General features: G+C 43.7%; 2 protein-coding genes and 1 non-coding gene across 5 annotated transcripts in view; all 3 read left to right on the top strand.

Moving 5' to 3' along the window:
- The window catches only part of AP1G1 (adaptor related protein complex 1 subunit gamma 1), a 38,094-nt gene extending 20,955 nt beyond the window's left edge, over positions 1–17,139 (top strand). For 2 of the 3 annotated variants that reach the window (XM_018084609.3, XM_018084602.2), the window contains 12 exons: positions 2,892–3,032; positions 3,345–3,399; positions 4,428–4,550; positions 4,880–4,969; positions 5,474–5,601; positions 6,202–6,306; positions 8,418–8,559; positions 9,131–9,257; positions 9,703–9,798; positions 10,041–10,201; positions 10,992–11,090; positions 13,217–17,139. In XM_018084609.3, the coding sequence (XP_017940098.1) occupies positions 2,892–3,032; positions 3,345–3,399; positions 4,428–4,550; positions 4,880–4,969; positions 5,474–5,601; positions 6,202–6,306; positions 8,418–8,559; positions 9,131–9,257; positions 9,703–9,798; positions 10,041–10,201; positions 10,992–11,090; positions 13,217–13,318 (1,369 nt within the window). In that variant the 3' untranslated portion in view covers positions 13,319–17,139. The remainder of the gene's footprint in view (positions 1–2,891; positions 3,033–3,344; positions 3,400–4,427; positions 4,551–4,879; positions 4,970–5,473; positions 5,602–6,201; positions 6,307–8,417; positions 8,560–9,130; positions 9,258–9,702; positions 9,799–10,040; positions 10,202–10,991; positions 11,091–13,216) is intronic. The other variant, XM_018084615.2, reaches the window with a different exon arrangement.
- Positions 1,285–1,371, top strand: LOC112841442. Its single transcript, XR_003213018.1, has one exon. It is a non-coding gene; the product is annotated as a small nucleolar RNA SNORD71 (small nucleolar RNA).
- Positions 17,140–18,437: 1,298 nt separating the features above from the next.
- PHLPP2 (PH domain and leucine rich repeat protein phosphatase 2) overlaps positions 18,438–24,447 on the top strand; it is a 32,378-nt gene continuing 26,368 nt past the window's right edge. The window contains exons 1-2 of the mRNA XM_018084624.2: positions 18,438–18,512; positions 18,717–18,961. The gene's annotated coding sequence lies outside the window, so the exon portion shown is untranslated. The remainder of the gene's footprint in view (positions 18,513–18,716; positions 18,962–24,447) is intronic.

The following is a 24,447-nucleotide window of genomic DNA, read 5'->3' on the forward strand; positions in this document are numbered from 1 at the left end:
TCTACTCTGATGTGTTCCACCTTGTTTTTCTTTTCCAGATGAACAGGCAGTGCCATGTTGTCATGAAACAGTGTTAAGTCATCCAAATAATGTATTCTAGATTAAATGGATTAGGCAGTGGTAGAATTGAGACTAAACTTGATTGTTCAAACAATTTACTTACAAGCTGCTTACTGTTATCATATCCTTTTATCGTTCTTTGTGTTCATTTGTCATTTAAATAGTGGTATGTTGCTGCTTCTCTGGCCAATGGGAAAGCTTGCTATCATACTTCTCACTACAGAAATACTTTTTGTCATATACTCAGTCTTAGCTTCTTCCTCTGTTTCTTCACCCAGAGGGTGGTTGGGCACTGGAACAGGCTCCCCAGGACAGTGATCACAGCACCAAGCCTGACAGAGATCAAGAAGCATTTGGATGATACTCTCAGGCATATGGTGTAACTCTTGGGGATGGTCCTATGCAGGGCCAGGAGCTGGACTTGATGATCCTTGTGGGTCCTTTCCAACTCAGCATATTCTGTAATTCTGTGATTCTCATTACTTCAGTTATGTTCCTTTTACTCATAATAGTACCTTTCTCCTGTTTCTGTCAGTCACTCATAGAAACTTTTGCCCTGCCTTTGTGGAATGCTGCTCTTCTAAATTGAGTCTTTCAGCCTGTCAATTCCTAGTTCTTTCAGAACTTTCTTCCTTATCATTATTCTTTCTGTAACTGGGTTACAAAGAGGGGTCTGAGCTCAGTACAGCATACAACATGCAGTGATGGGGACAGTGGCACCCCTGTTGCATTTGTGGAATCTCTGCTACAGGCCAAAATTTCATTAAGCTTTCATCACATCATATACCTTCAAAATATACCTTAAAATTGCTCAACCTCTTTTTTCCATCTACTCAGACTGATCAGATACCCTATAGATACTTGTTCTTACAAGTATTCTTCAAATTTATGCCCATCTTTGAATAAGATCTAGATTTTTTAAAAAATCTACTCAGTCTAATAGGTAAAGAATAGGGAAGAAAGTGGATTTGTCTTGCTTCTGAAACTTAGTTTAAATTGTTATGTAATGGGTATCGTGTAATCTATTTTTACAGTTGCAATCTATGCCAAAACACAAATTTGTATCTTAAATGCTGAGCAAGTCTGGCTGCTGTTGCTGTTGGTACCAGACTCAGTAGAGGGCTAGGCTGTAGAACAGCAAAGCCCCATTAAAGTTTTGAATAGAAGGCAACAAAACCATTTTATTGATGCCTGCTAGGAAAATACAACTGAGCTTCATGTCTGAGTGCTGTTGGAGGATGAAGCCTTTGAGTGATCCATCAGCAGAGCACGATGTTGCCATGCTGACACTTGTGCTGCTGACAATGCACTTCTTCATTGAAGCAATATATTGACTGCATGTGTGTCAGAGTCCTCAGGTAGCAAGTTCCAAGGGCTGGGACTTGAGGGAAAGACATGATAATACCTGATTTTGGTTATCTGAAGCATGGTGTCTTATCATGTAACTGTTGCAGTGTCTCTTTGGTCCATGTAGTATAATTCAGAATGGCTTTGCTATTTAATTCAAGTCTTTTTGTCTACTTAATATGATCAAACTACATGGTGAAATGAAACATGTAAAATGACTGAAGGTAAGAAATACATGCTGAGGTAAATGCCTGGTACTAAGATTACAGTGTACTCCTGTGCACTTGCAGTGTTGCTATGTCTGCTATAATGTGACTGAAAATTTAAACATAAATATGTAACCCAGTATGGTCAGGTGCAAGGAGTTGGGAACCAGTTGGAGGGATGGAAGTAATTCTAATAATGGTCTAGGTCATCAACTAGACACATGTTTAAATGTTAAAAGGTAACAATTTAGTTAAATATTTCCACCCTAAGTCTGAATGCTTCTGTGTTTTCTCAGTCCCTGAGTATTAGTTGGGTAAAAGGCAAAGTAACACATTTACAATTCACCATTCTGTAGAAATCCTTATTACAGTAATAACTAGGAAGATGTTGAGAAGCAGTGCTGTCTAGATGTTCTCAGATTCTTGAGAACAAATAACTTGTGTCCAATACCATTTTAAAGATCAGTCAGGGTTGTTTAGTGAGCCTGCTTTAATGCATTTTAATTTAACTATTGCAAAGGTGTGCAGAAATTAATCTACTTTTGAAGGTAGTAGTCTTAATTCAAAAAATGTCAGAAGAATGAGAGACCTGTGCTAGAATCAACTACAGAAGCCTCAAGTAGAAAGGCCAAGGTGCACATCCTCTGAGCTCTGGATGTGCACCAGAAGGAATAGCAGGGAACTGGTACTCTTGACTAGTTGTGGTGTCAACCTGTCTGTAGGGAGGAGGAATGAATGGAGCACCAGCGTAGCTTTGGGTTCTAGAAATCTTACATAGTCTATCCAACAGTGTACAGTGAAGCTTATCAATGAATACTTTAAATCTCTACTGTATATGAATCTCTAATATATGGATTGGAAACAGGTCTCTTCTGGATCCCTGAATCTGGAGAAAACATGTTATAACGAGGATTAGTTGTGTGTCAGAAGTGACCAGCAAGTGATTACAAACACTTGGACAGTCAGAGTTTAATGCTGATGGACTCTGGTTGCTGAGAGATATTGCCAACCTTAAGGACACATGGATAGATGTTTCTAGAACGCTCTGCACCCTCGCTCCCCCTTAGTTTTTTGGAGGGTGGGTGTTTATTGTCTGCCTATGAACAGGAAAATACTGGCACATTTAGTGTGAAAGGCTATTCCCACAGAATTAATAAATATTACTCTCTTCTTAATTAGAAGGCAACTTTGTTTTTTTAGCTGGACTTGTGGTTTGTGGGGTTTTTTCTTCCTTCACTAGGTGAAGATACTTGATTGGTTTTCTGTCTCTTGCCCTAGGCGTGCAATGGAACTGAGTTTTGCTCTTGTTAATGGGAACAATGTCCGTGGAATGATGAAGGAGTTGCTGTATTTTCTAGATTCCTGTGAGCCAGAGTTCAAAGCAGACTGTGCATCTGGAATATTTCTTGCAGCTGAAAAGTATGGAGTCATTTTACTTCCTATTAATTTTTGGTACATCCTCAGAATTGTGAGCATCTTGTATATTGTTCCTTCCCTTCCCCACTCCCCAAGAGAGAATGTGTTGATCATTTCTTCTCTGTTTGATCTGTGGGTGGTTTATCAGTTGTAGCCCACTCTGAGGAACAGGATACACTAGTGTTGGTGTCCCCCCTCAGGAAGCAGTGGGCCAAGAAATAACTGAGGGGAGATGTTATGATGATGATGATGAGTTTCTTGCTGGTGTTGAAGGCTGACAATTATTGCTCCAACTTGTTTTCTTCATTTTGTCAGATATGCTCCTTCCAAGCGCTGGCACATAGACACGATTATGAGAGTCTTAACAACGGTGAGTGAAATTGCCTCTCTACATAAAATTTTCTTAATTCTTTAGGAAGTTACTCTTCATCAAGTTGGAGATGGCAATAAAGGCTGGCGGATAATAAACACAGAGGAAGTGCACTTATGATACTGACCCAAGGCAGCCAGTAAGAAATATGTAAACTCAGTAAATATGGCTGAGTGGTTTTTTAGAGGAAATGTATGATTTCAGAAACACACAAGAATAAGAGTGTGTAGCAGAGGATTTCTACTGCAGTAGTCACATTAGCTTCTAAGTTAGGACAGCTCTTGTCCTGTCTGATTCCAGTATATAGTGCTTTCAGAGGAGAGTGAATGCAGCCTTAAGTGACTTGCAAAGAGAAAGGGGGTGAAGCAGTTTCTTGGAATTATTCTGAGTTTATCAAAGCTTATTAATGAAACTTCAGTTCTTCCTCTTTGTGTTTAATTATTACTCTTTACCTACTTTATTTATAAACATCGTAGCTGAGGTGGAACTGGAGTATTGTTTTGGCAAATGAGGGAAGAGATCCTAATAACTTGGGTAAGACAGTGTGTTCCCTCAGGCAAAGGAGTGGGAAGAGATTTATCAGTATTTGTGTTCAAATTTGAGAAGCTCATCAAGAAGGGAGTCTGGCTTGTGTGCTGTTTTGCCACCCTGAAACAGAGAAAAGTAGATTCCTCTGAACTGAGAATCGATTTCCATTAGAAGGTTGGCTGTGAGAATTGCTCTCAGATGACCTCATTCAATAAAGTAACTTCCTTTTCTTGACTGCTATAGAAACCTTGTATTATAACTTCTTGCAATTTCAGGGTATCTATAGTATGGATTTCTCTGGGTACAGTTTTGTTCATTGGTAAATATGCTGTCCTGTACTTCTGCCTCTCTGAGCCTGCTCAAAATCAACCATGAAGTGCTCACAGATCAGAAGGCTGATTTTTATTTCCATGCACATCAGGTGGTTTTGTGAAAGGTAGCAGCAGCTGCTGGGTGTTACTGAGAAGGTGGATAGTAAAACCTAACAATTGTTCTTGCAGGCAGGAAGTTATGTTCGTGACGATGCTGTTCCCAATCTGATCCAGCTAATAACCAATAGTGTGGAGATGCATGCCTACACTGTGCAGAGACTCTACAAAGCCATCCTTGGAGATTACTCTCAGGTAAAACCAAACATGGCCAGCTTCATTTTCCTTGTTGTACTGCAATAAATATTCATTTTTGCTAAGTATCTCAAGGTAAACCAACACCACTCTGTCTGGCTCCAAGGGACAGATTGCAGAGAAGGCGTGTTTTCTATAAGTTCACATTTTTAGTTTCTTCAATTCTCTTACAGAATTCTTGATCAAATCAAACATTCCTCTTTTTTCTGCTGTGGAGAACTTCCTTCACTGGGAGGAAGACTAAGCTTGCTCTTGGAAATGAAGGTGGTTTAATTTATCATACAGGCATCCATTTATCTCTGAGGCTTCTCTGGTTTTTCTTCCAACAGCAGCCCCTGGTGCAAGTGGCCTCCTGGTGCATAGGAGAGTATGGAGATCTTCTGGTGTCCGGTCAGTGTGAAGAGGAGGAACCAATACAGGTATAGCTTGGGAAAGAACAGCAATGGTATCCCTGGCTGAGGCTGGAGCTGCTTGATGCTGGCTATGTGAGGGGAATGCTTGCAACAATTCCTTAGCATTAATGTCTGTGATGGTGATGGACTCTGGGCAGGAATCTCCTTCCCCTGCTGCAGGCATGGACTATGTAAACACTGGCTGTGTGGAGTGCCGCTGCAGTTGGCAGAATGGTGTGGTTTCAGTGCTAACCTGCCTTGCAAGGAGTCTGCCAGTGTCTTAGCTGTCTATTTTGGTGATAAACCTGCCCTTATATGTGTGGAACAGGAACTGTATTTTAAAATTTGTACCATGAGATCTCCACCTGGATGCATCTGTCTCACACGCTTTGAACATAACGCTACGGGCTCAGAGTTGCAGAGGAGGTGTGACATGGCCATTAAGCAAGAGACAGGTTTTTACAGTATGCTCTGGCAGGCTTGCTGCAAAGCTCCTCTCTGTCTCAGCCTAACCTCTCTGTACCTTTTCAGGTAACAGAGGATGAAGTTCTTGATATTTTAGAAAGCGTCCTGATATCTAATATGTCTGCATCTGTGACACGAGGCTATGCTCTCACTGCCATCATGAAGCTTTCCACAAGGTTCACCTGCACTGTCAAGTGAGTTCTCATTGGTGGTGTACTGCACAGGGCTTTGTTGCAAATATGCTGGCATCAGTTGTCTTCAGTAGGAGTATTCCTTGAATATGTTCTGCTTCCATGGGTTACAAGAGTCATCCTGTTACTTGTTGGCTTTTAGAGTCCTCCTTTGCTCACTGAATGGAAGATGTCTGCTGTTTGTACTGTTTTCTCTATGGATGTCCTCTACTATATGGGACTTAATCCATGTTGCCATTTCTTGAAAACTCCTTATGGGAAAGAGAAGTCCTTACTTTCAGTGGGCTGTTCTTTCCAGTTCCTTTTTCGGATGATGGGGAGAAAAATAGCCTTGTTTCCTCTTGGAGGCTCCTTGGTGTGGGTAGTTGAGCTTTTTTATGCTGTACCTTAAGGTGGTGTGTTAATCACCTGCTGATGATGTTGTGAGAGGACAGTTCAGATACGGATATTGCATGGATACTGCAGGGACTGCTGTGTTACATGAGTTACAGGGGACTTGTGTTGAGCAGAGGCCAAGTAGCATCTTCAGGATTACACATGCTAATCCCTCGGTTATTGCTGATAATTCCGTGGTGTGTTTGTTTGTTCCCCCTGCCCCAACAGTCGCATTAAGAAGGTAGTTTCCATCTACGGCAGCAGCATCGATGTGGAGCTGCAGCAGAGAGCCGTGGAGTATAATGCACTTTTCAAGAAATATGATCACATGAGGTAAGTACTGATGAGTTTTGGTGTTTGAAAAGGGTCATTATAATGTGTGCTGATCTCCTGTTGATGACACTCCGGGCTTTGAGAGCTCTGTCTGGTGATTTTGGTAGGTTTACAGGGGAACTAGAATCCCTTCCCCATCTATAGGGTTAGTGAGTGTTTTAAGGACTTAATGTACCCTGTGATATTGTTCTATGATCAGAGACTTTCTCTGCCAAAACATTTGTCCTGAGCCTGTCCATTTGAGCCTGAGCTTGACCGATTTTTACTTCTCGGTGTTGAATCTTAAATTTCCTAGGTGAGTTAATACCTGCAGGTAGCTTCTACTGTACTAGCGTTACTGGAGTCATTAGGTTCAAACTGATCTTAAAATGCCTTTGGAATAAAGATGGAGAGATGCACTGACCTGTCCTCCTAAGCTGTTTTCTGAACTAGTAGTAGTTCTTCCGACTATCAATACTTTTCAATTTTTTAGAACATCTTTTTCATTTACTGTATCTTCTTGTAGTATCTGTTTAAAATCTCAAATTCTGCATGGAAAGGCATGCTATTTCACTGCACCTCTCAGCATCCCTGTTTTACAATTAGTGAGCATGGTAACCTTCTTACACCATATCATTCAGAGGTCTCCATTCATAATTGTCTTGCACGAGTGATTGTTTTTCTATGAAGCAGTTAAAGCCTTGGTTTGTTACAGTAACTAAAACTGTTAATTCTTAGCAGAATAGTCATTAATCTGCTATGTGCTGTAGTTAATTGTTGATACCTAGGAGCACCACAGATTGTTCTATTCAATGAGGATCATAAGATTGGAGGAGATTTGCTGGGGATTAACTTCATCCACCCTTGAAAACTTTCCTTAAGATACCATCGGATGAAATTTTAGAATTTAGAGGAAAGATAAAATGGGTACCACTGGACTAAATATTGCTTGTGTTTGTAGGGACTTCTAAACCTTGTTTGAAAGGCTCTTCACAATCACATTTTTCCATAGATACCGTCCTATTCACTATGTGTAGGACACAACCTCCTTGTGACTTCCTCTTTTCTCTCCCCCTGTGGTATCCGTGCAGCAGCTCAAATTGTTCTTAGATAAGTCACGTTAAGGAACAAGAGCATGTGAACTGCCTGGGGCTTCCATGGAGCCTTATGAATAAGTTGAGAAAAATCCAACATGAGGGCCTTTTGATCTGAACTGACCATTGCAGCTGACAGTGTCTGGCCATCAGCTTGGCAGTGTTTGCTGTTCCCAGTTTTGGGAGGCATTGCACTTCAGGAATATATATGTGAACTTTGTTCACTTTTACAAGACAGCATTTGTACTTTTCCCCCCAGTGTATTCTGCTGCTCATGACAGTGTAAAGGTCAATGTTTAGTAGTTTCTGCCCATTAAGACTGTTCATGGTCAAAAACGTAGCCCATTGTTGGGTTTATTGGCACCTTTTCAGCCCCAAGATGTGTAGACAGTGTGGTTTGCCCCTGTTACATGCAGCGCTTTATGGCTCAATCTACAAGGGGTTTCTTATATTTACAGACTAGTTCTCCCTGTGTCAGGATTCAGGATCCCATGCCTCTTCTTCAGTCCCTGTGTCATTTCAGGAGGGTACTCTCAGAGGCTGAATGTCCATCTCTTTGGAAACTTAATTTGGCTACATGAGAGCGTGGTGACTGCTTTTCCAGCTTTGCCACCTGTTTTAAGTGGCTAACCCTTCTGCGAAGATAACTCAGATGAGCTAACTCTGACTCACCTGCATATGGGACAGAGCAGTCAAGTGGCCCAGGTCTGCAGCTAATCCACCATTGCTCAGTTATGTAATTTTTATCTTGGATTTGTTATCCTAGCCCCATAGTGGAAACTGTCTCAGGTGCTGGGGGAAAACCTGAGACAGGAGGGCTCCTTTGGTTTTTAGCTGTCAGCTAATGTATTTACAGTGGCACAGAATGCCAGGGATTGCTTCTGACCACCTCAAGCTGTCATGCAATCTTACTGTTCCCCTGCATTGGAGCTCAAAAGAAAAGGCAGGTTGCCCTGTGTAAATCATCTCTTGAATGTTTAAGTATTTGGATTGGGATCCAGGAAGATGGCACAGTGTAACTATGTCAGCTTCTTTCAGGCCAGCACTGCTTGAGAGAATGCCAGTAATGGAGAAAGTCACCACAAATGGCCCTACTGAGATTGTACAGACCAACGGAGAGACAGAGCCAGCAGTACTGGAAACCAAACCTCCACCCTCTGGATTGCAGCCTGCCAGCCAGGTAACTGAAAGTGACTTGGGATGAGCTTCCCCTACATGTCAGATCACGCTCTAGACACTGCCAACAGTAAACTGAAACCATCTCCCTCCCCCTCTCTGCCTCTTTGCTAGTTCTGACTGGTGGTGGTAGATCATGGCTCTGCTCTGATGGCTCTAGTGTCCAGAACAGGTGTGTCAAACAGGTCATCGTGGGCCTCCCAGGAGAGGGTTGGATTAGCTCTGTTGGTTATGGTGCTAATAATGCCAAGGCCGTGGGTCTGATCCCAGTATGGGTCATTCATTCCGGAGTTGGACTCGATGATCCTTGTGGGTCCCTTCCAACTCAGGATGTTCTGTGATTCCCCAGCCTGTCTCCATGTGCACGAGCTCTTTCCTTCTCTAGCTCTGTGGTCCCATGAGCATGGAAACAAGATCTCTTGTGGGGTGTGGGATCACAGTGAAACTAAGAACCCCTGTTACTGGCCAGCAGCTCTGTTGGTCTTCAGTTTGAGAACAAGTAGAATCCACTGCACTAAAAGAGAAAGTAGCAGAAAGTTGAATATATGTAACTATTACATCCTCTCTCTCATTAGGCAAATGATTTATTGGACTTATTGGGTGGAAGTGATATAACACCTGTAATCCCCACTGCACCTACAAGCAAGCCAGCCTCTGCTGGTGGGGAGCTCCTTGACCTCCTGGGAGACCTCAACCTAACAGGTGAGCAGGCTGCGTTTCCTAAAGTCCACATTCTCAGTGCCGGGGTGCGATGAGAGGGAACTAGTTCTTCCTTGTCTTTTAAGTCCTAGTTTTCACACTTACTCTTACCAAGATCCATATTAGCATACAGGTGGGAGTTGGGGAGTGAAGTCCCAGGTTGACTCTGCGTGATTAGCTGGTGAGACTTGAGCATTTCTGCACTTCAGTCTGGGAATGCTGTGAGCCTTTCCCAGAGAGGACTGGGAGATGTGAAGAATTAATTCCATTTGAATGCCTGCTAGCTCAAGAGGAGCTTGGTCTTTAAAGCAAAGAAGGGGAGGATGACAACACAGATTTTTTTGTAGAGCTTCAAGAAGTACAATATGCAGTGGTCAGTCTTTGGTGAAGAAGTAATTATTCTTCATTTCATGACAGCCGAGTAATAATCATTCAATGTTTTTTGTAGGTTCTCCAGTATCTGCCCCTGCACCCCAGATAGCACAGCCTCCATTCCTGCTCGATGGACTCACATCACAGCCTCTCTTCAATGATATTGCTGCAGGTTAGGGACATATAAATCCTTTGCCCTGAAGTGCCTCAGCACTCAACTAGAAGAGGAAACAAGGGATAGTAAAAAAAAAAAAAGGGGGGGGAGGGGATTTGAAAATGTGGCATAGACACTGGAGTAGAAGGGACTGTGTTTAATCTTCAGAAGAGTTCATGTCTGGGGTAAATTAAATGCATGCTATGATGTTGAAATGATCTCCAGATTCTGTAGGTCTACTGCTTTTTTGTTTTGTACAGGAATCCCCTCCATTACTGCATACAACAAGAACGGGCTGAAGATTGACTTCACCTTTGAGAGGTCGAACACGAACCCCAGTGTCACTGTAATCACAATACAGGCCTCCAACAGCACAGAGCTGGATATGACAGATTTTGTTTTCCAAGCTGCAGTACCAAAGGTAGAGCCACTTAGGGCAACTACAGTGAGAGGTAGAGGGCCAGCTGCAAACACTCCCTGGGCGGTGCTTTCATGTAGACAGAAACTTGCAAGGTAAACAAGGCTGAGAGCTGTTAAAAGGATTTCTTAGTGCTCAGTTTGGTCATCTCTTTCTAGTCTAAAGTAAATGTTGTAAATGCAATAGAACACAGGTTTCTATCAGATTGGACTACTTTTGCTTGGACAAAATAGTGTTTTAAAATCATCACTTTCTAGGAAAGTTGCTAAACTGCACACAAAAAAATGTTGAGTCAAAAAACATATTTTGGAGATGCTAATCATTCCCTTTAATCTTATTTTCTAAGAAATATATCATGTTCTTCGCAGCTATGAATACATGAAAGAGAAACTCTTCGAAGTTATTAGCTGCTTATAAAATTTGAATGAGTCACCATATGGTGATTAGTGGCAGTCCTAATTTAAAGGAGTGAATTCTTCCCTTGCACTCAGCTGCAGCACAAAATATGGGAGTCGGATATTGCCTAGTTTACAGTAGAGCAGACTGCTGAAGCAGGATGTGACTGGAATGCTCTCCAAATTTGGGAAAATACATTCACTTCTCAGAGTTTCACTTCTGGGAATTAGTATTCCCCTACCTTGGATTCAGGTTGGTTTCATCCCTGCCATAGGAAGGTATTAGGAAAGAATGGGCCTCCTGAAGTTCTAATTTTCCTTGCTTTCTCCCAGTGCAAACAAGTAATTTTATGTTCTTACTGCATTAAGCACCAAATTTTCTCTTTGCCTTTCTTCAGACATTCCAGCTGCAGCTCCTGTCTCCCAGCAGCAGTGTCATCCCTGCATTTAACTCGGGGACCATCACACAGGTCATTAAAGTCCTGAATCCACAGAAGGTGAGTGATTCCAAGAAGAATTATTAAAGATACTGTCTTGGAATTGTTCATTTAGTGGCAGTCAGGGATTCATCTGTGATGAGAGGTAGGGAGTGATGGTAGTGAATGATGTGTTTTTCATGATGGTCATTTTGGTTAGGATTAGGAAAAGGTTATGAAAAATAGAGGTTTGGGAAAAAAAGGAGGTTCTGGCCTTCTATTTGGTTATACTGCTAAAACAGATTCACAGCTTTGCTATCTTGAATTCATTCAAGTCTTACATTGGAGTGGTTGTGAAGTTTTCAGGTGGCCTTTCCAGAGGAGCTCAGCCTAGTATTTATATGGGTGGTAAAAGTGATATCTGGAAAGCAAGCATCTTGCCATATGAAGATATTCAACATTTGTTCTTGCTATCTGCAGCAACATTACTTGAAATGTTTGCTACACAAAAAGTAGCTTGATACATATTCTTAACAAAATTGTTTTCTCAAGTGGTGTCATTTGTTTTTAATGTGATGAGCGTAGTTTTAAACAGTTGACTGAAAGAATCTTTAGGTGTGATGTAATCATAATTCCATTTGTTTTATAGCCTTCAGAGACAGGCTTCAAGACTGGAATATAACAGATTTGAGGGGAGGGAGGGATGTCCTCCTTAAGAGGCTTTGCAAGTGCTCAGATGTCATCAGAAAGAAAAAATTGAGATCACATGTTTCTTCTTTTGAGGGACAACCTTAAGATCTTAAACGACTCTAAGAACTTAAAACATCTGACATTTTTCATAGAAGTATATCATGTTTTTTGCAAGTTAATACTTACTTACTGCTCTAGATGTAAAGTATTGCTGCTAGACTGAAGTGCAAGTGAGAACACAATCACAAATTTCAGCCCAAGATTTCACTGAATAGCAGTCTTCTAGTGCATAGCTTTTGTGGATTCCATGCATCTCCCCTTTTTTCCATGTAGTCTGCTCACCTCTGCCTATATTCAGCCACAAGACTAATTATTCTCTGTCTTGTATACATCTGGTAGGAGTTTCTCTGTGGTGCCACAGAGCACCTTTCAAAGATCACTGTGTAAGTTATTTTCTGAACTTTGGAGGATTTAGGAGTTTTCCTGTGATGTGCCAGAAGTCATAATATAGCCCCCTCAGATGGTACCCCCAAGGTGAAATACAGCTGGGTAGTGGCATGTTTCCTTGTTGGAACACCACAGCTCCCAGGAACACTTCAGAGTACAGAAGTGCAAAATAGTGTCCATTGAAACTGGATTGAAACTGATGGCAAGTTTTCCAAAACAACACCAAATAAACAAAAAACTGACACTGATGATGTTGATCTATTAGTGATAAAGCATAACTTCTTTATCCTGGGTCTGGTTGGAGCAGTCCTTGTCCTCCTTTCCTCTGCTATCCCTTTTGCATATTTATGTGTAGGTATGGAGAAAAGAGACAGAAATGGTTGACTTTTTGCTTTTCTTCTTAGGGTTTTTTGAGAGTGAGGAGAATAGGGAACTTGACTAGAGCATGCTGTGTTTTAGGGCCACTTAGTGTCTGGGTGACAGCCAAATGACAGCGTAAAGCAGCTTCTGAGCTATTCCATCATTTACTCCCAGCAGAAGGCTTGGAGGCTCTTGTTTCCAGTCTTTCATAGGCTATTTCCTTCACAGTGCTGCTGAGCTGTGCAGTACTTGAAGTTTCCAGACTGCTGTGTTGAGTGGACAGCCAGTTTGGGAAATGCCGTCCTTCCCTCCAAGCCCAAGTGCAGAGCAGTGGAGTACGGACCTGCCTCCTGCTTTCTTCTATTGTTAACTGGAATTTTAAGTTACTTTTGTATTTAAGGACCTCAGTGCTTGCAAGAGCAGGGCCAGTGCAGAGAGATGTAGGTAGAAGCTGTGCTATAGCTTTTCTAAGAGCTCATATCTGATCTGACAACTAGTGACCAATCAATGTCCTACCAGATTGAGCATTTATCTGCAGTGGCATGGCTCACCCTGCACATCCTTCCAGCAAGCTCTTGCAGTCAGGAAAGGTCTGTGTTGAGTATTCATGGGCTAAGGGAGGGGAAATGAATGTTGTGGGATTCGCTGACCTTTAAGGAAGACCTGAATTTGTTTTGTGTGTGTGTTTGTTTCCCCCTTTTCTCTTGTAGCAACAACTACGTATGCGGATCAAGTTGACGTATAATCACAAGGGCTCAGCAATGCAGGATCTAGCAGAAGTCAACAACTTCCCCCCTCAGTCTTGGCAGTGAGGCTCTGGCACCATTCTTATTCTCATCCCACCCAATCAAAAGAACTCTGGGAAGAAGGTTGTGATCCTTGGCAATCCCCCAAACTGCACCATGGGCATGGGGAACAGATGAGACCTGCTGATGAGGAGGAATTTTCCTGAAGTGATTGCTGACTTTGAAGCATATCTGTTAAGACTAATCTCCTCTCCTCCGCTGATGAGGCTGGTGGCTTGTGGACGCTACTGTGCACTCCCTCACACATGCATTCACAGCCAGAAGCAACATTCCCTTCTCCCCTTCCCCTGCCTTCCCCCGGCCCCTCAAAAAGAAACACAGCCTGGTTGGAAGAGAAGTCTGGAATTTCTAGCAGGGAAACTTTCTTCTCTCTGCAGCAAGTGAGCAGTTGCCCCTTCTTTCTGCTGTCTTTTTTCCCTGGGATGGGCAAGGCGTGTCATCATTCATTTCTAGCTGGATTTCTTCAGGCATTTTCATCTGGGACTCAGATGGGGACTTGGGGAATGTCAGGCTGCCTTGCCTCTTTCTTCTTGTATCCCATAGGTCTGAAGGGGCTGGAGGCTTCTTATGACCTACTCAGTGCATTATTGTATACACCCACCTCTTAGTTATGTGATGGCATACGAAGAGCAAGTGAGGCCTTGGGAGTTCATCTGCAAACCTGGGACAGTGCAGGAAAAGAGGTGCTGGCAAGAGCTGGTAAAATTACGTTTGGTGCTGTACTTGGAAATGAAGACCTTACACTTGAATTTTCTTTCTTTCTATCAGTAGCTACAGCCATGCAGATCCACAGTCTTCTGTAGCTTCCCCAGAAAGTGTAGTGAGATATGAGAAACGTAGGGATCCAAGGAGCAGTTGATTTCCTACCACAGACGGTTTCAAAGTCTTTCACCCTGTTAGTTGTGGTTTATGGGTAGAAAAGACACATTCAGTTTTGTAGATCAGTCTTTGGGCAAGGGCTCTGCTCCTGCTGGGAGAGTCATCAGAGACCATGCTGCAAAGTTGCTCTTCCTGGTTATTCCAGACCTTCTCCCCAATTTAATTTCCAGAGCCTGTTGTAGACCCCCTGGGTTCCATTTGAGTTACTTCTGACTGGGATATTTGTGTTGTATCTGTAATATTGGCACTGAAATAAAGACCATGCGGTTTAAAGAGACCTTTCCCATTTTGTTACTTAATTGATCCTTGTAGTTTACTCCTTGCTCCCCTTTCAGGAGAGTAATGTGCCAGTTCAGGTTCAGACTGAAAGTAATTTTACTGTGTTTTGAACGGAAGCCAGTTGTTTGAGTATTTGGATCCAAAGAGGTGAGGTACAGTACCCCTGTGAGCTCATGGAAAGCTGTGTTCAAGATGTTCCTGTGGAACTGCTGGGAGGTGGTGCAGTTCAGGGCGGTCTTTCAGAGGCCATGTGTAGGACATAAAGCACAGTGTGACAAACTGTTCAGATATTCAGTGCTCTTCAGGGAGGAAGAGGGGAAGATACATCTTAGATCTTCATCTGTGAGTGTGCTGGTAAGCTGAAGGTAGGGTGCGTCTGCTGCAGTTCTGTTTTAGGGCTTTCCGGACAGTGATCGTTGAGTGCTCTCATGGCAAACTTAGACACAGCTTTTTGTGTCCGCAGAAGTGCTAATACTGGGCTCCAGTCCTTGCCAAAAGTATTGCAAGAGTGGTACACAGTGTATTTTGGAAAAATTGAAGACCTGTTCTACCATTGAATTGGGAACAGGAGGCCACTAAAGGTTGTTCAGTCTGCTTTGGTTTTAACTGCATTAAGTAATATAAGGTAGGACTGACTGTCACTGACATAAGTGCCAGTCATGTGTAGTGGAGTAAGTTTGTCTTCTCTTAGAGGCCTTTTTTACTACCTTACTGATTAAACAGGTTTGGGCCTTTGGATTAGCAAAGAGCTTTATTCTACTAGAACTGGCATCAGCATGGGGTTATAAAATCTAGAAGAATAATGTATGATTTCCTTAAAAGTAACTTTGGGTTGTGGTAGGGTCATGCCTTGGCCATCAGTGGTGGGATAGATCCTGTGCTTCTATCTAGAAGCATTATGAAACAGGCAGTCTAGCAGGAAATGGCTGAATTAAGGTACATTTCTGGTGCTGAGCATTTAACTTTGTTGCTTTCACTGCAGTTCTGGCTATTCACCACCCCACTAGCTCAAACTCAGTGTTGAAAACTGACCATGTTAAGTCTGTACTTCAGTGAGCTTTGAGGGCGTCCCAGAGAGAAAGCTAATGGAAAGTCTTTGCCTTGGTTCCTGAGCTCCTTATAAGCTCTCCTGTTCTCTTCACAGAATTGTACATGGTCACTTGTACTGAAAGCCAACACACCTTGCTCTCCCTTTGGTTTTGCTGGGAGGGAGCACTGGTGCGGGAGATTAGATGGGAAGGAAGAAGGAAATGGTCTGTCACCTGGTGAGTTTGTTGTAGCAGAGTTGGGAACAGTGTATCTTGTCCCTCTTGTCATGCTTGTGTTCTGTCCCTAGAGCAGCTGGGTTTTGCTGTTGGTCTCTGGTAAGCTTGTAGGATGAATTCCTTCTGTGTTCTTGGCTCCTTCAGCCACCCTTGCACCGTGTCTGTGCTTGGGGAAATGGGCACTTTGTCACATGGGGGCTGGAGGAGGCGGCACGTGTACCCGAGATGTGTTTTGCAGGAAGCAAAAGAACTCTATGAAGAACTCTTTTGTAGCAGCCAAACATTCCGCTTGTCCTTGGAGCGCTCTCCCCTCCTCACTAAGGGATGGGCACTGACATTCTGCCAGAAGGAAGGCCAGGCTTCCCACCTTCCCGTACCTGCAATCCCAGATAACGCTGCTTGCTCCTTGACCCCCCTGTGCTCCTCAAGCTCTGTGCTGCTGCTGGGGTTTCCCTCTGGAGAGTACTCACACATCTGAGGCACTCCCAGACTGAGTCCTCTTCCCACCAGCTGAATGCAACGATTCTTACAGGCCTGGTCAACGTTTTACTTGCTTCACTGTAAGGGGAATATAAAGGCAGCAAGATACAGACTTCGTGGCTAATCTTACTAACCTACATGGAAGACTTTGGAGCTGGGAGATATTGAATGTCTGTTTTTTTCAAGTGAATGTATTTTGAGTCAAAAAATGACAGAAACAATAGTGGCCATATTGGGCCTGAAGGGGGAGGAGACATGGGAAGGTCCTAAAGTCGACTTTATCCAGGTTTTGATGGGACAAAATATGGCCTTGAACAACTTATTGAAGCAATAGCAGTGAGGGGACTGCCACCTTTACAGTACCTTGGATCTATAACTTGGAAGATGCTGAAACAGCTGGGAAAGGTGCCAGTGCCTTCCCTGAGGCTGGTCCCAGCTGTGAGCTGCGGCAGCAATGACGCTGGTGCACTTTTATGTGTTCATTTTCTACTTGGAGGCTGTGAGGGAAGGAGCTGCTGGACTACTTCCCTCTGAACTTTCACTCTATTCCTGTATATTTCTTTTTCTTTCCTGATGTTGTAATTTAAATTTTGCATAGAGCCCCAATTCCACCTCTTTGACAGTATAGAGAAAAAAATAAGCAAACAAAAAACCCCATGAAAATGCAAACCCCCAACAAACCCAACCAAATTTGAAGTAAGAACATGCCATTTGAGCAGGGAGCCTGGTGGCACTTGAAATTCTGGAGACCTATTTTTGAGATGTGAAAAATTTAAGTAAATGCTGAGTCATAGGTGAGTGAGGAGCTTAACGGATGTAAACATTTACATGGGATGCATTAGACTTCTGCTGTGTGTATTGTCTTTTGGTTGAAACAAATTATGAAGTGACTAATAAAATGAGTCAATATTCAATGATTTAAAACTGTGCCTTGTTGCTTTCTGCAAGTACAGCTGGATAGGATGTTTTGATTCTTGATGTTTGGCCGTGGCAAGTTCAGATGATGCAAAAAAAAAGGGGGCAGATTTTGAAAACCTTTATGGGAAATTTTGGAGAGCAAAATGAGAGGACAATTGCAAAACGCTTGGGCAGTTCAGAATAGCACCTGGAGAGAGAGTGTGTCAGTTAGTTACTAGCAGCAGTGCTTGTCCAGGTGCTAGAAATGTGTGTGGGATCTGAACACGAAGAATATTTTTCAGTGGTATTTGCAGTGTGCTGTGGGTATTGGTCATGATTCCATTGCTACTTAAAAGGCCACTTTGGTACTCCGTGTGCCTCTGGGACAAGGATCACCATCATCTCTGTGTCAGAGCAGCATCTGTGTCTGCGGGGAGGCTCTGCCTTGTGTTTTCTAGTCACAGTCACATTTCATTAGATAACTTTTCAAGTCTCTTCTAGCACGTAATTGCACTGTGGGGAAGGTGGCAGGCTTTTGTTGTTAATGTGCTTGATGCTGTTGGGGCATGAGCAGTAGCTGCCCTAAAGCATGAATCAGATTCTTCCAAACTGCACCGCGATGATGATGTCGTTAGTAGATAATTATATCATTAGTAGCAGCCACTAGTTAAGAGTGGCAGAGCTTACATGGTGGACCTGCAGGGCACCAGGAGGAAGGCGATGTTCAGCTGTCGAGCTGTGTTCCTCCAGCCGTGGCAGCTGGCGGTGACAGACGCTGGAGGTAAGCGGAGGGCGGGCAGTGACGGGTGTGTTTGCTGCGCTCAGGTGAGCTTTGCCCCGTACCCGGCCGGCCGGCGAGCGCTTCTCTCAAGGCACCTGGCGCCGGTGGGAGGCACGGACACAGCGCCCGGGACGGGGGAAGGACCGCCGGGCCCGGCCCAGGAGGGGACAGCGAGGACAGCGGGGCCCGGCCCGGGAGGACACAGCGGAGCCCGGCCCGGAGGAGGACAGCGGGGCCCGGCCGGGGGACACAGCGGGGGCCTGGCCGGGGAGGACACAGCGGGGCCGGCCCGGGAGGGACACAGCGGGGCCCGGCCCGGGAGGACACAGCGGGGCCCGGCGCTCGGAGGGGACAGCGGGCCCGGCCGGGAGGGGACAGCGGGCCCGGGCGCTGTCGCTGCCCCCGGGGGCGGGGCCTGGGCCCGCGCCCCCGGCGCTTCGGGGATGGGGCCGCCGCCGCCGCCCGGGGTGTGGGTCCGGCCGGGATGGGGGGAGGCCCCGGGCCGGGGCCGGGGCCCGGGCGCAGGGAAGGCGCAGGAGCCGAGGAGGACGAGGCGGCGGTGCCGGGCGGCGCACGAGGGGGCCGGGCCGGGCCCCGTGGCGGCATCCGGGTGCTGAAGGTGGGGAGGGGGCCGGGGCCTCGGCGGGGTGGGGGCTGGTCGGCCGCGGGGCGCGGGGGCGCTTCCGCCGCGACCTTGGCGGGGCGGCCGGGCGGGGCGGGGTTTCCCGTGCCCCGGCGTGGGGCTCCCGGCGGTGCGGCCTGTGCGGCGGGGCCGCGGCCGGAGGCGGTGCTGTGACGCTCTCGGGTCTTGGCTGCCTTGCAGAGGAACGCGAAGCGCGCCGGCAGCAGGAGCTGCCTGAGCAGGAGCCGGGTTGGGTCCCGTGAGAGGGCCTGGCTGAAAGGGGACGTCGGACGGGGCTGCGTGTATGTTTATGGAAGAGACTCTGCAGCTGCGGCTCCCTCGGACTTGCGCCTGGTCCTGTGCACGGTGGACACCCCAGCGTCGGAGATCTGTAATGGAGAAGGGAGGAAAAACCTCTTTTTGCAGCTTCATGGAGACCTGGTCAGGTGAGGGCTGAGAAAGGATAAATCTGACTGAGAAAGGTTTAGTAAGGGTTTGCGGGGCTCCGTTCACTGTGTGCCTGCGCCTGTTGGCAGGGCAGGTAGGGAGCAGGCAGAGGTGACAGGTGGCAGCCAGGTACAGCCTTGAGTCATGCAGTTCATAAAAATGAATTGCAAGTGATGTGCCCTTTACGCAACTCTTAGTTAAGTGTTTAACTGGGAGGGTTTGCCAGCCAGAACTATGTCCTCCTTTTCTAGGTAGAGGCTCCTGTTCATATATCCCTTTGTTATGTTCTGCGTTATGGGCGTTTTAGTGTCCAGATAACCTGAGCTATTTAAGAGGCTGTAAACAGTTATTCTGAGTCAGCAAAACATGTAAGGTGCTTTCACAGTTTTGGCGTGTAATATTTATGTATTAGTAATTTTTTTACTAAGAAGAGTTGCCAGGTAAATAATTAAAGGCAGGCAGAAAGTGTAGCAAGGGTTATATAAAGAAGGCTTAAGCATCAGATTATATGTTTTATGCCTGAAATTGATTTAGGCTGAAAATAGACAGCTCAGAGTTTGATGTGCATGAACTTTGTGCTGTGGGTGTGTTATGGACTCCTAGTTTAGAAACTCCCATTCATTTTGTTAGGTTTTAGACTTTGCACTGATTCTTCTTGACTTAAGATTCAGTTATAAAATTGCCACCCCTGTTGTCAGGGACAGATAATTGTTGTGGGGTCCTTATGTGAAGGCTATTTAGACCTATTTGCTATGTCCAGTCAGGGTTGTTGGAACCAGGGATGAATTATTTAGAAACACTGTATGAAGACAGATGGACACTTGAACATAGCCATTGAGGCAGCTGAAAACCTCTGTTTGTTGGTTGAAGAATTTGTAAGGAAATTGGCTTGTTTTGCACCCTAAGAATGAGCAGATTTTCCGGCATTTAGAAGGAAGAGCAGACCCATTACTGCAGATCATGAAAAAGCTTAGGTAAAGCATATAGATGTGTTCAGAGAGGCACTTTTTGACATTTTTGGCTCTTGAAATGGCTTTTGTGTTCGAATTCTTTTCGGTCTCTGTTTTCACATGCTACCTAGCTGTGCCTGTCTTTGATCTGTGGCAGGCTTTGTGCTGGATTAGCAAATTGGATCTGTTGCCATTGTTTTGAAAGAGAATGCTGAGCTATAAGTTACTGCTTCCCACTCTTTTTGCCACTTGATGTCTCTCTAGAACTTGGTCAAGATTTGTCATAAATTTTGCGAAGAGTTCTTCATTAAGGGGTGTGTATTCCTTGTAATCCTCAGAATGTGTTTGCCACGGAAGACACCCTTGAATTACTTCCCACTGGGGCTGTTCTTGGTAGGAAAATGGGAGTTACCAGTATTGCTTCAGTAGCACTTGTGTTAGTAACAGGAAGCAGGCCTGAATGGTACCTGTGTGCGTGTCCACAGGAAGATGACAGAGTGCTTGAGATCCCCATGCTCTGTTGAGATAATTCCTTCCTTGAACAAAGCTTGCTGATTACTTTAATAATGTATTCACAAATACCAATTACTCTATTAAGCATCTGATCATATCTTACTGTAAGTGCATGTGTCTCCCAAACACCTTCTGAATTCTTCACCCTTTTAATGTCAGGGGGTGACTTTCTTTCTGAAACTGAGTGTGGCAAAGGTTGATTTGGCACCTGACTTGGGAGTCTGAAAGCTGGATGGAAGAATAGCAAAACCTTTTTTGTGTATTCACACTAAATATTCAGCAGCATCCTTGTGATCACCCCTTGTTTCTGCTTCAATTTTGGGAATTCAAGTCAGTTTCTGTTAAAACTTTTTCTTCTCCACAATGCACCTTGAGGATCTTTAGCTTTCTGCTAGCTAGAATCTTTCCTCATGTTTCCATCCCTTCATATCCAGAAAACATACCTTCCTGTAGAGGGGAGGTTAAACAAGAATAGCACAGATACATTCTTTAGTCTAGACACCCTTCACAACAAAAACTTAAACTGAAAAGATTTGAAAACTTGGCTGTTGCTTATGGAGAGCTACAGGTGCTACAGGAGTTGTGAAACTGTTGCTACTTCTTGTTGGCTTTTCTGTCTCCTAAGCCTTTGCACCTGGGCTCAGCAGAGAGTCTCTGAGCAGTGAAGTGTCCAGTCCCTGATGTATGATAGTACTGTGGCTGCCATGGGTTGTTTGTCCTGCAACCATTGACCAGCAAGCCTCATTGGTGCAATAGCACAAGGCTGCTCTTTTGATTGGTTTTCAGACAGGAATGAGTGGTATGGTGTGAGAGATACATTTGTAGGGGATTGCTGACAATGTTCCTTTTGTACATGGCTTTCGTAAAAAAGAAATAAAACTAAGGGCATTGTGTTTGTCTTCAAAGAGCATATCAGTGTGATTTATGTGGACAAGAAAGAAAATTAAGGGGTTTTCAAATTAGCATTTTGAAACTTTGCAGCGTTAATTCTAGCTGAAGTGTAAGATGAGAAGAATAAAAAATAAAAAAAGCAGGGGCAAGTGTGATGGGATAGAGTATCCAGCTCTTTCAGGAGGATGAGCCACAGTACCTCAGGTGAGCATTTAACAACCTGTACAACTGTGACTTAATTTGTGTTGTATGAAAAGCACTTTTCCCTCCACTGCATTACTGTTCTTCCTGAATTCTGATATGCAGATATATTGTTCAGTGTGTACTCACAAAAGCCTCAGTCCATTCAGTGACCAAATAGTAAAGTTTGGGTGTTTGTTAGGTTTTTTCCCCTGGGAAGTCTAGATGCAGACTACTCGACACGTTCTTTTTGTGAGTGACACTCAAGCATTTATCGTTCCTGAGCCACAGGTCACATGCTGGAAAAGCTGTTTTCTGGCAAGCATAAGGCTTTAATAGCAGAAGAATAGGAATCTAGGGTTAGCTAAGGGAAACTTGGGCAAGGTATTTGGAGATCCAGTCAAATCTCTCATATTCTTCTTGTATTCTGTGCAGAAAGGTATAGAATACATTGGGTATACTGTACTGGAAGGCAGCAGTGTTTGATGCAGTTATTATTTATTCCAGTTTCTTGCCTGTTAAAGGAGACAGATACATAGGTTTGTCATTTCCAAGATTACCTCAGAAAGCTCTTTTGAATGTTTGCTGTTGTGTTTCTGTAGCAAAAAAAAAGAAAAATTAAGTGATAACATAAACCTCAGTTACATATTTGTAGAAGTGCTTGGCTCTGAGCTTGTAAATTTTAACAGACAGTTCTAAAGAAGGCTGAGAGCCTGAAATCTCAGCAAAGAAAAAAGAATTGATGGCATTACGCTCTTTTGAACCAATCTCTTGTCCTACATCCAGGGAAAGAAACAACGTTTAATACATCACCTTTTCATACTGATTGTACAAGAACTCCATCTTAGCTGACATCAGCTTATTAGTGAATAGAAGCTCCAAGAGACAATTTCTGAAGTGAGAGGAGGGGGGTTATTTCACATAGAGCCTTCTGGCTAGTAAGTAGATGTATTTCTGTGTAAAACAAAAGCAGGGAGCAAAGTTGCCCTAAGCAGGCTTAGCAAGCATTGAGCAGTAAGAACTGGTTTTCTGGGTCAGCTGCATATCAACTACATTGCCTTTTCAGGCTAGAAACTTTGTTATTTTGCACCAGAACTTTGAGAGTAATCCAGAGGTTCTGTGTGAAGTGAAAGAGTTGCAATGTATCTCCTTGAAATACCTGAGGTCATTTTACATCTTCTTGAGATGCATCCTGGTGACTACAAAGGAAGCCTGGAGGACTAGGTGCATGTTTTATGAAATTGGTCCTGCCTTAATTATGAGATGACATTTGTAAAGCTGTCAGTAATAGTGTGAATATTCTGTAGAGTCATTAAAAAGAATCAGAAATATTTTTGTTCTTGAAAAGAGGTGAGAGGAAGCGGAAGGGTTTGGTACATACAGCAGTAAAATATTTCACATTCAGACACGCAATATAAACAATGTTATGCAAGTCAACGAAGTTTAGTGGAAAACAGGTCCTACCAAACAAGCTTGATCTTGATGCTTTGAAATTTCAAGCTCAGTTGCCAAAGGCATTAGTCATTTGTTGCAGTGAGATGCTGGACAGGGCTCTGAGCAACCTGGTTGAGTTGAAGATGTCCCTGTCCATGGTGGGAGGTTGGAGTAGATGACCTTTAAATGTCCCTTCCAACCTAAAGTATCCTGAGATTCTGTGTTCTGATGTTGTGGGGAGAAAAACAGTGCACAAAACAGTAAAACTCGTTGACTGATACCTTACAAACTGGAAACTGTTATTCAGTGTAAGCATCCTGGCTTGGGTGAGGAGTTAATGTGTGTTTGAAAGAAGAAAGATAAATTTGCACTGTTCAGTTGTTCTGTTAATAACCTGTGGCTAAAAAAAAGGTCATGCTCAGGAGGGCATAGATGGAGGGAGTGATGGGTACTGAGAAGTCAGTGCAGCAGGCTGATGTAAATGGTTTAGCATGGAGTATTCCCTGGAAAACACTGGGTTTATTTATGTAAAAGACAAGTGTACTAAATTCTGCAGAGGAGAGGAAGGATGCTGTAACTTGCCAAAACTGTGGTTCAGGAGGACTTGTGGATTGAAGGGATATGAGTGAATGTGCCAAACAGTCGAGAGTAGGTCTGACCCAGGATTATAAAAGCTGTTGAGCAGAACCAATACCTCTCTGCAGTGTGTGGATACAGGGACCAGTCCTACTGGTGCTGACAGAGTGGGGATAAACTAAAAACAATTGGGTGGTAAAAATCCTTTTTAATCAAAGTAGACCCACCCTACTGCAAGAAAAATTTTAAAAGCACATGGAACCTCATCTTGAAGAGGAAGTTTGAATAGTTAATGACATGATTTATAAATGTCTGCTTAAAGAATAGGTGATAGTTGAGGTCCAGTGACTGTAATCTGAAGCTAGGCTCTTTCAGATTAAAAATGGAGATTTTTAATGGTGGATAATGAGTTGACCATTATAACAGTTTATTTTAATTCCTATCTGATGTTTTCAGTGCTTAATCTTTTACACTGGTATTTTTTTCCCTAAAGTAAAACTTCTAATTTAGTGAGAAACTCAGTTGTTTTTATTGCAGAAAATAACAATTCAGGTTCTCCTGAAGAAGTGAGAAGAGAGGATCAGAAAACATCTTTTCTGTTCTGAATATACTAAACCTGATGGTTCAAGAGAACTTTTCTTATTGACATTTATTCAAGTTAGTCACTGAATCCTTCCTGCAATCTTCTGTAGTCCTAAAAAGTCCTTTTTAAATGTACTGGTTGAGTTAATTTGCCAAAATATGAGACTCTTGCACTGGTGAGAGCTGAAGAGAGTAGGAAATTTCTTTTTTTTTTTCTTTTTAGAACTTATTCTTCAGGAGGATTCTTCATATGCTTTGTTCCCAGCTGCATTTGGAAGAAAAATTTAAGAGTTCTTTTATATCTTTGAGTCATTGTACGTAGGGGTTTTTAATTATTTGGCATCTGCTTTTTACGCAGT

Source organism: Manacus vitellinus, unplaced genomic scaffold, assembly GCF_001715985.3.
Source record: "Manacus vitellinus isolate BGI_N305 unplaced genomic scaffold, ASM171598v3 scaffold_10_pilon, whole genome shotgun sequence".
Taxonomy (NCBI): Eukaryota; Metazoa; Chordata; class Aves; order Passeriformes; family Pipridae; genus Manacus; species Manacus vitellinus.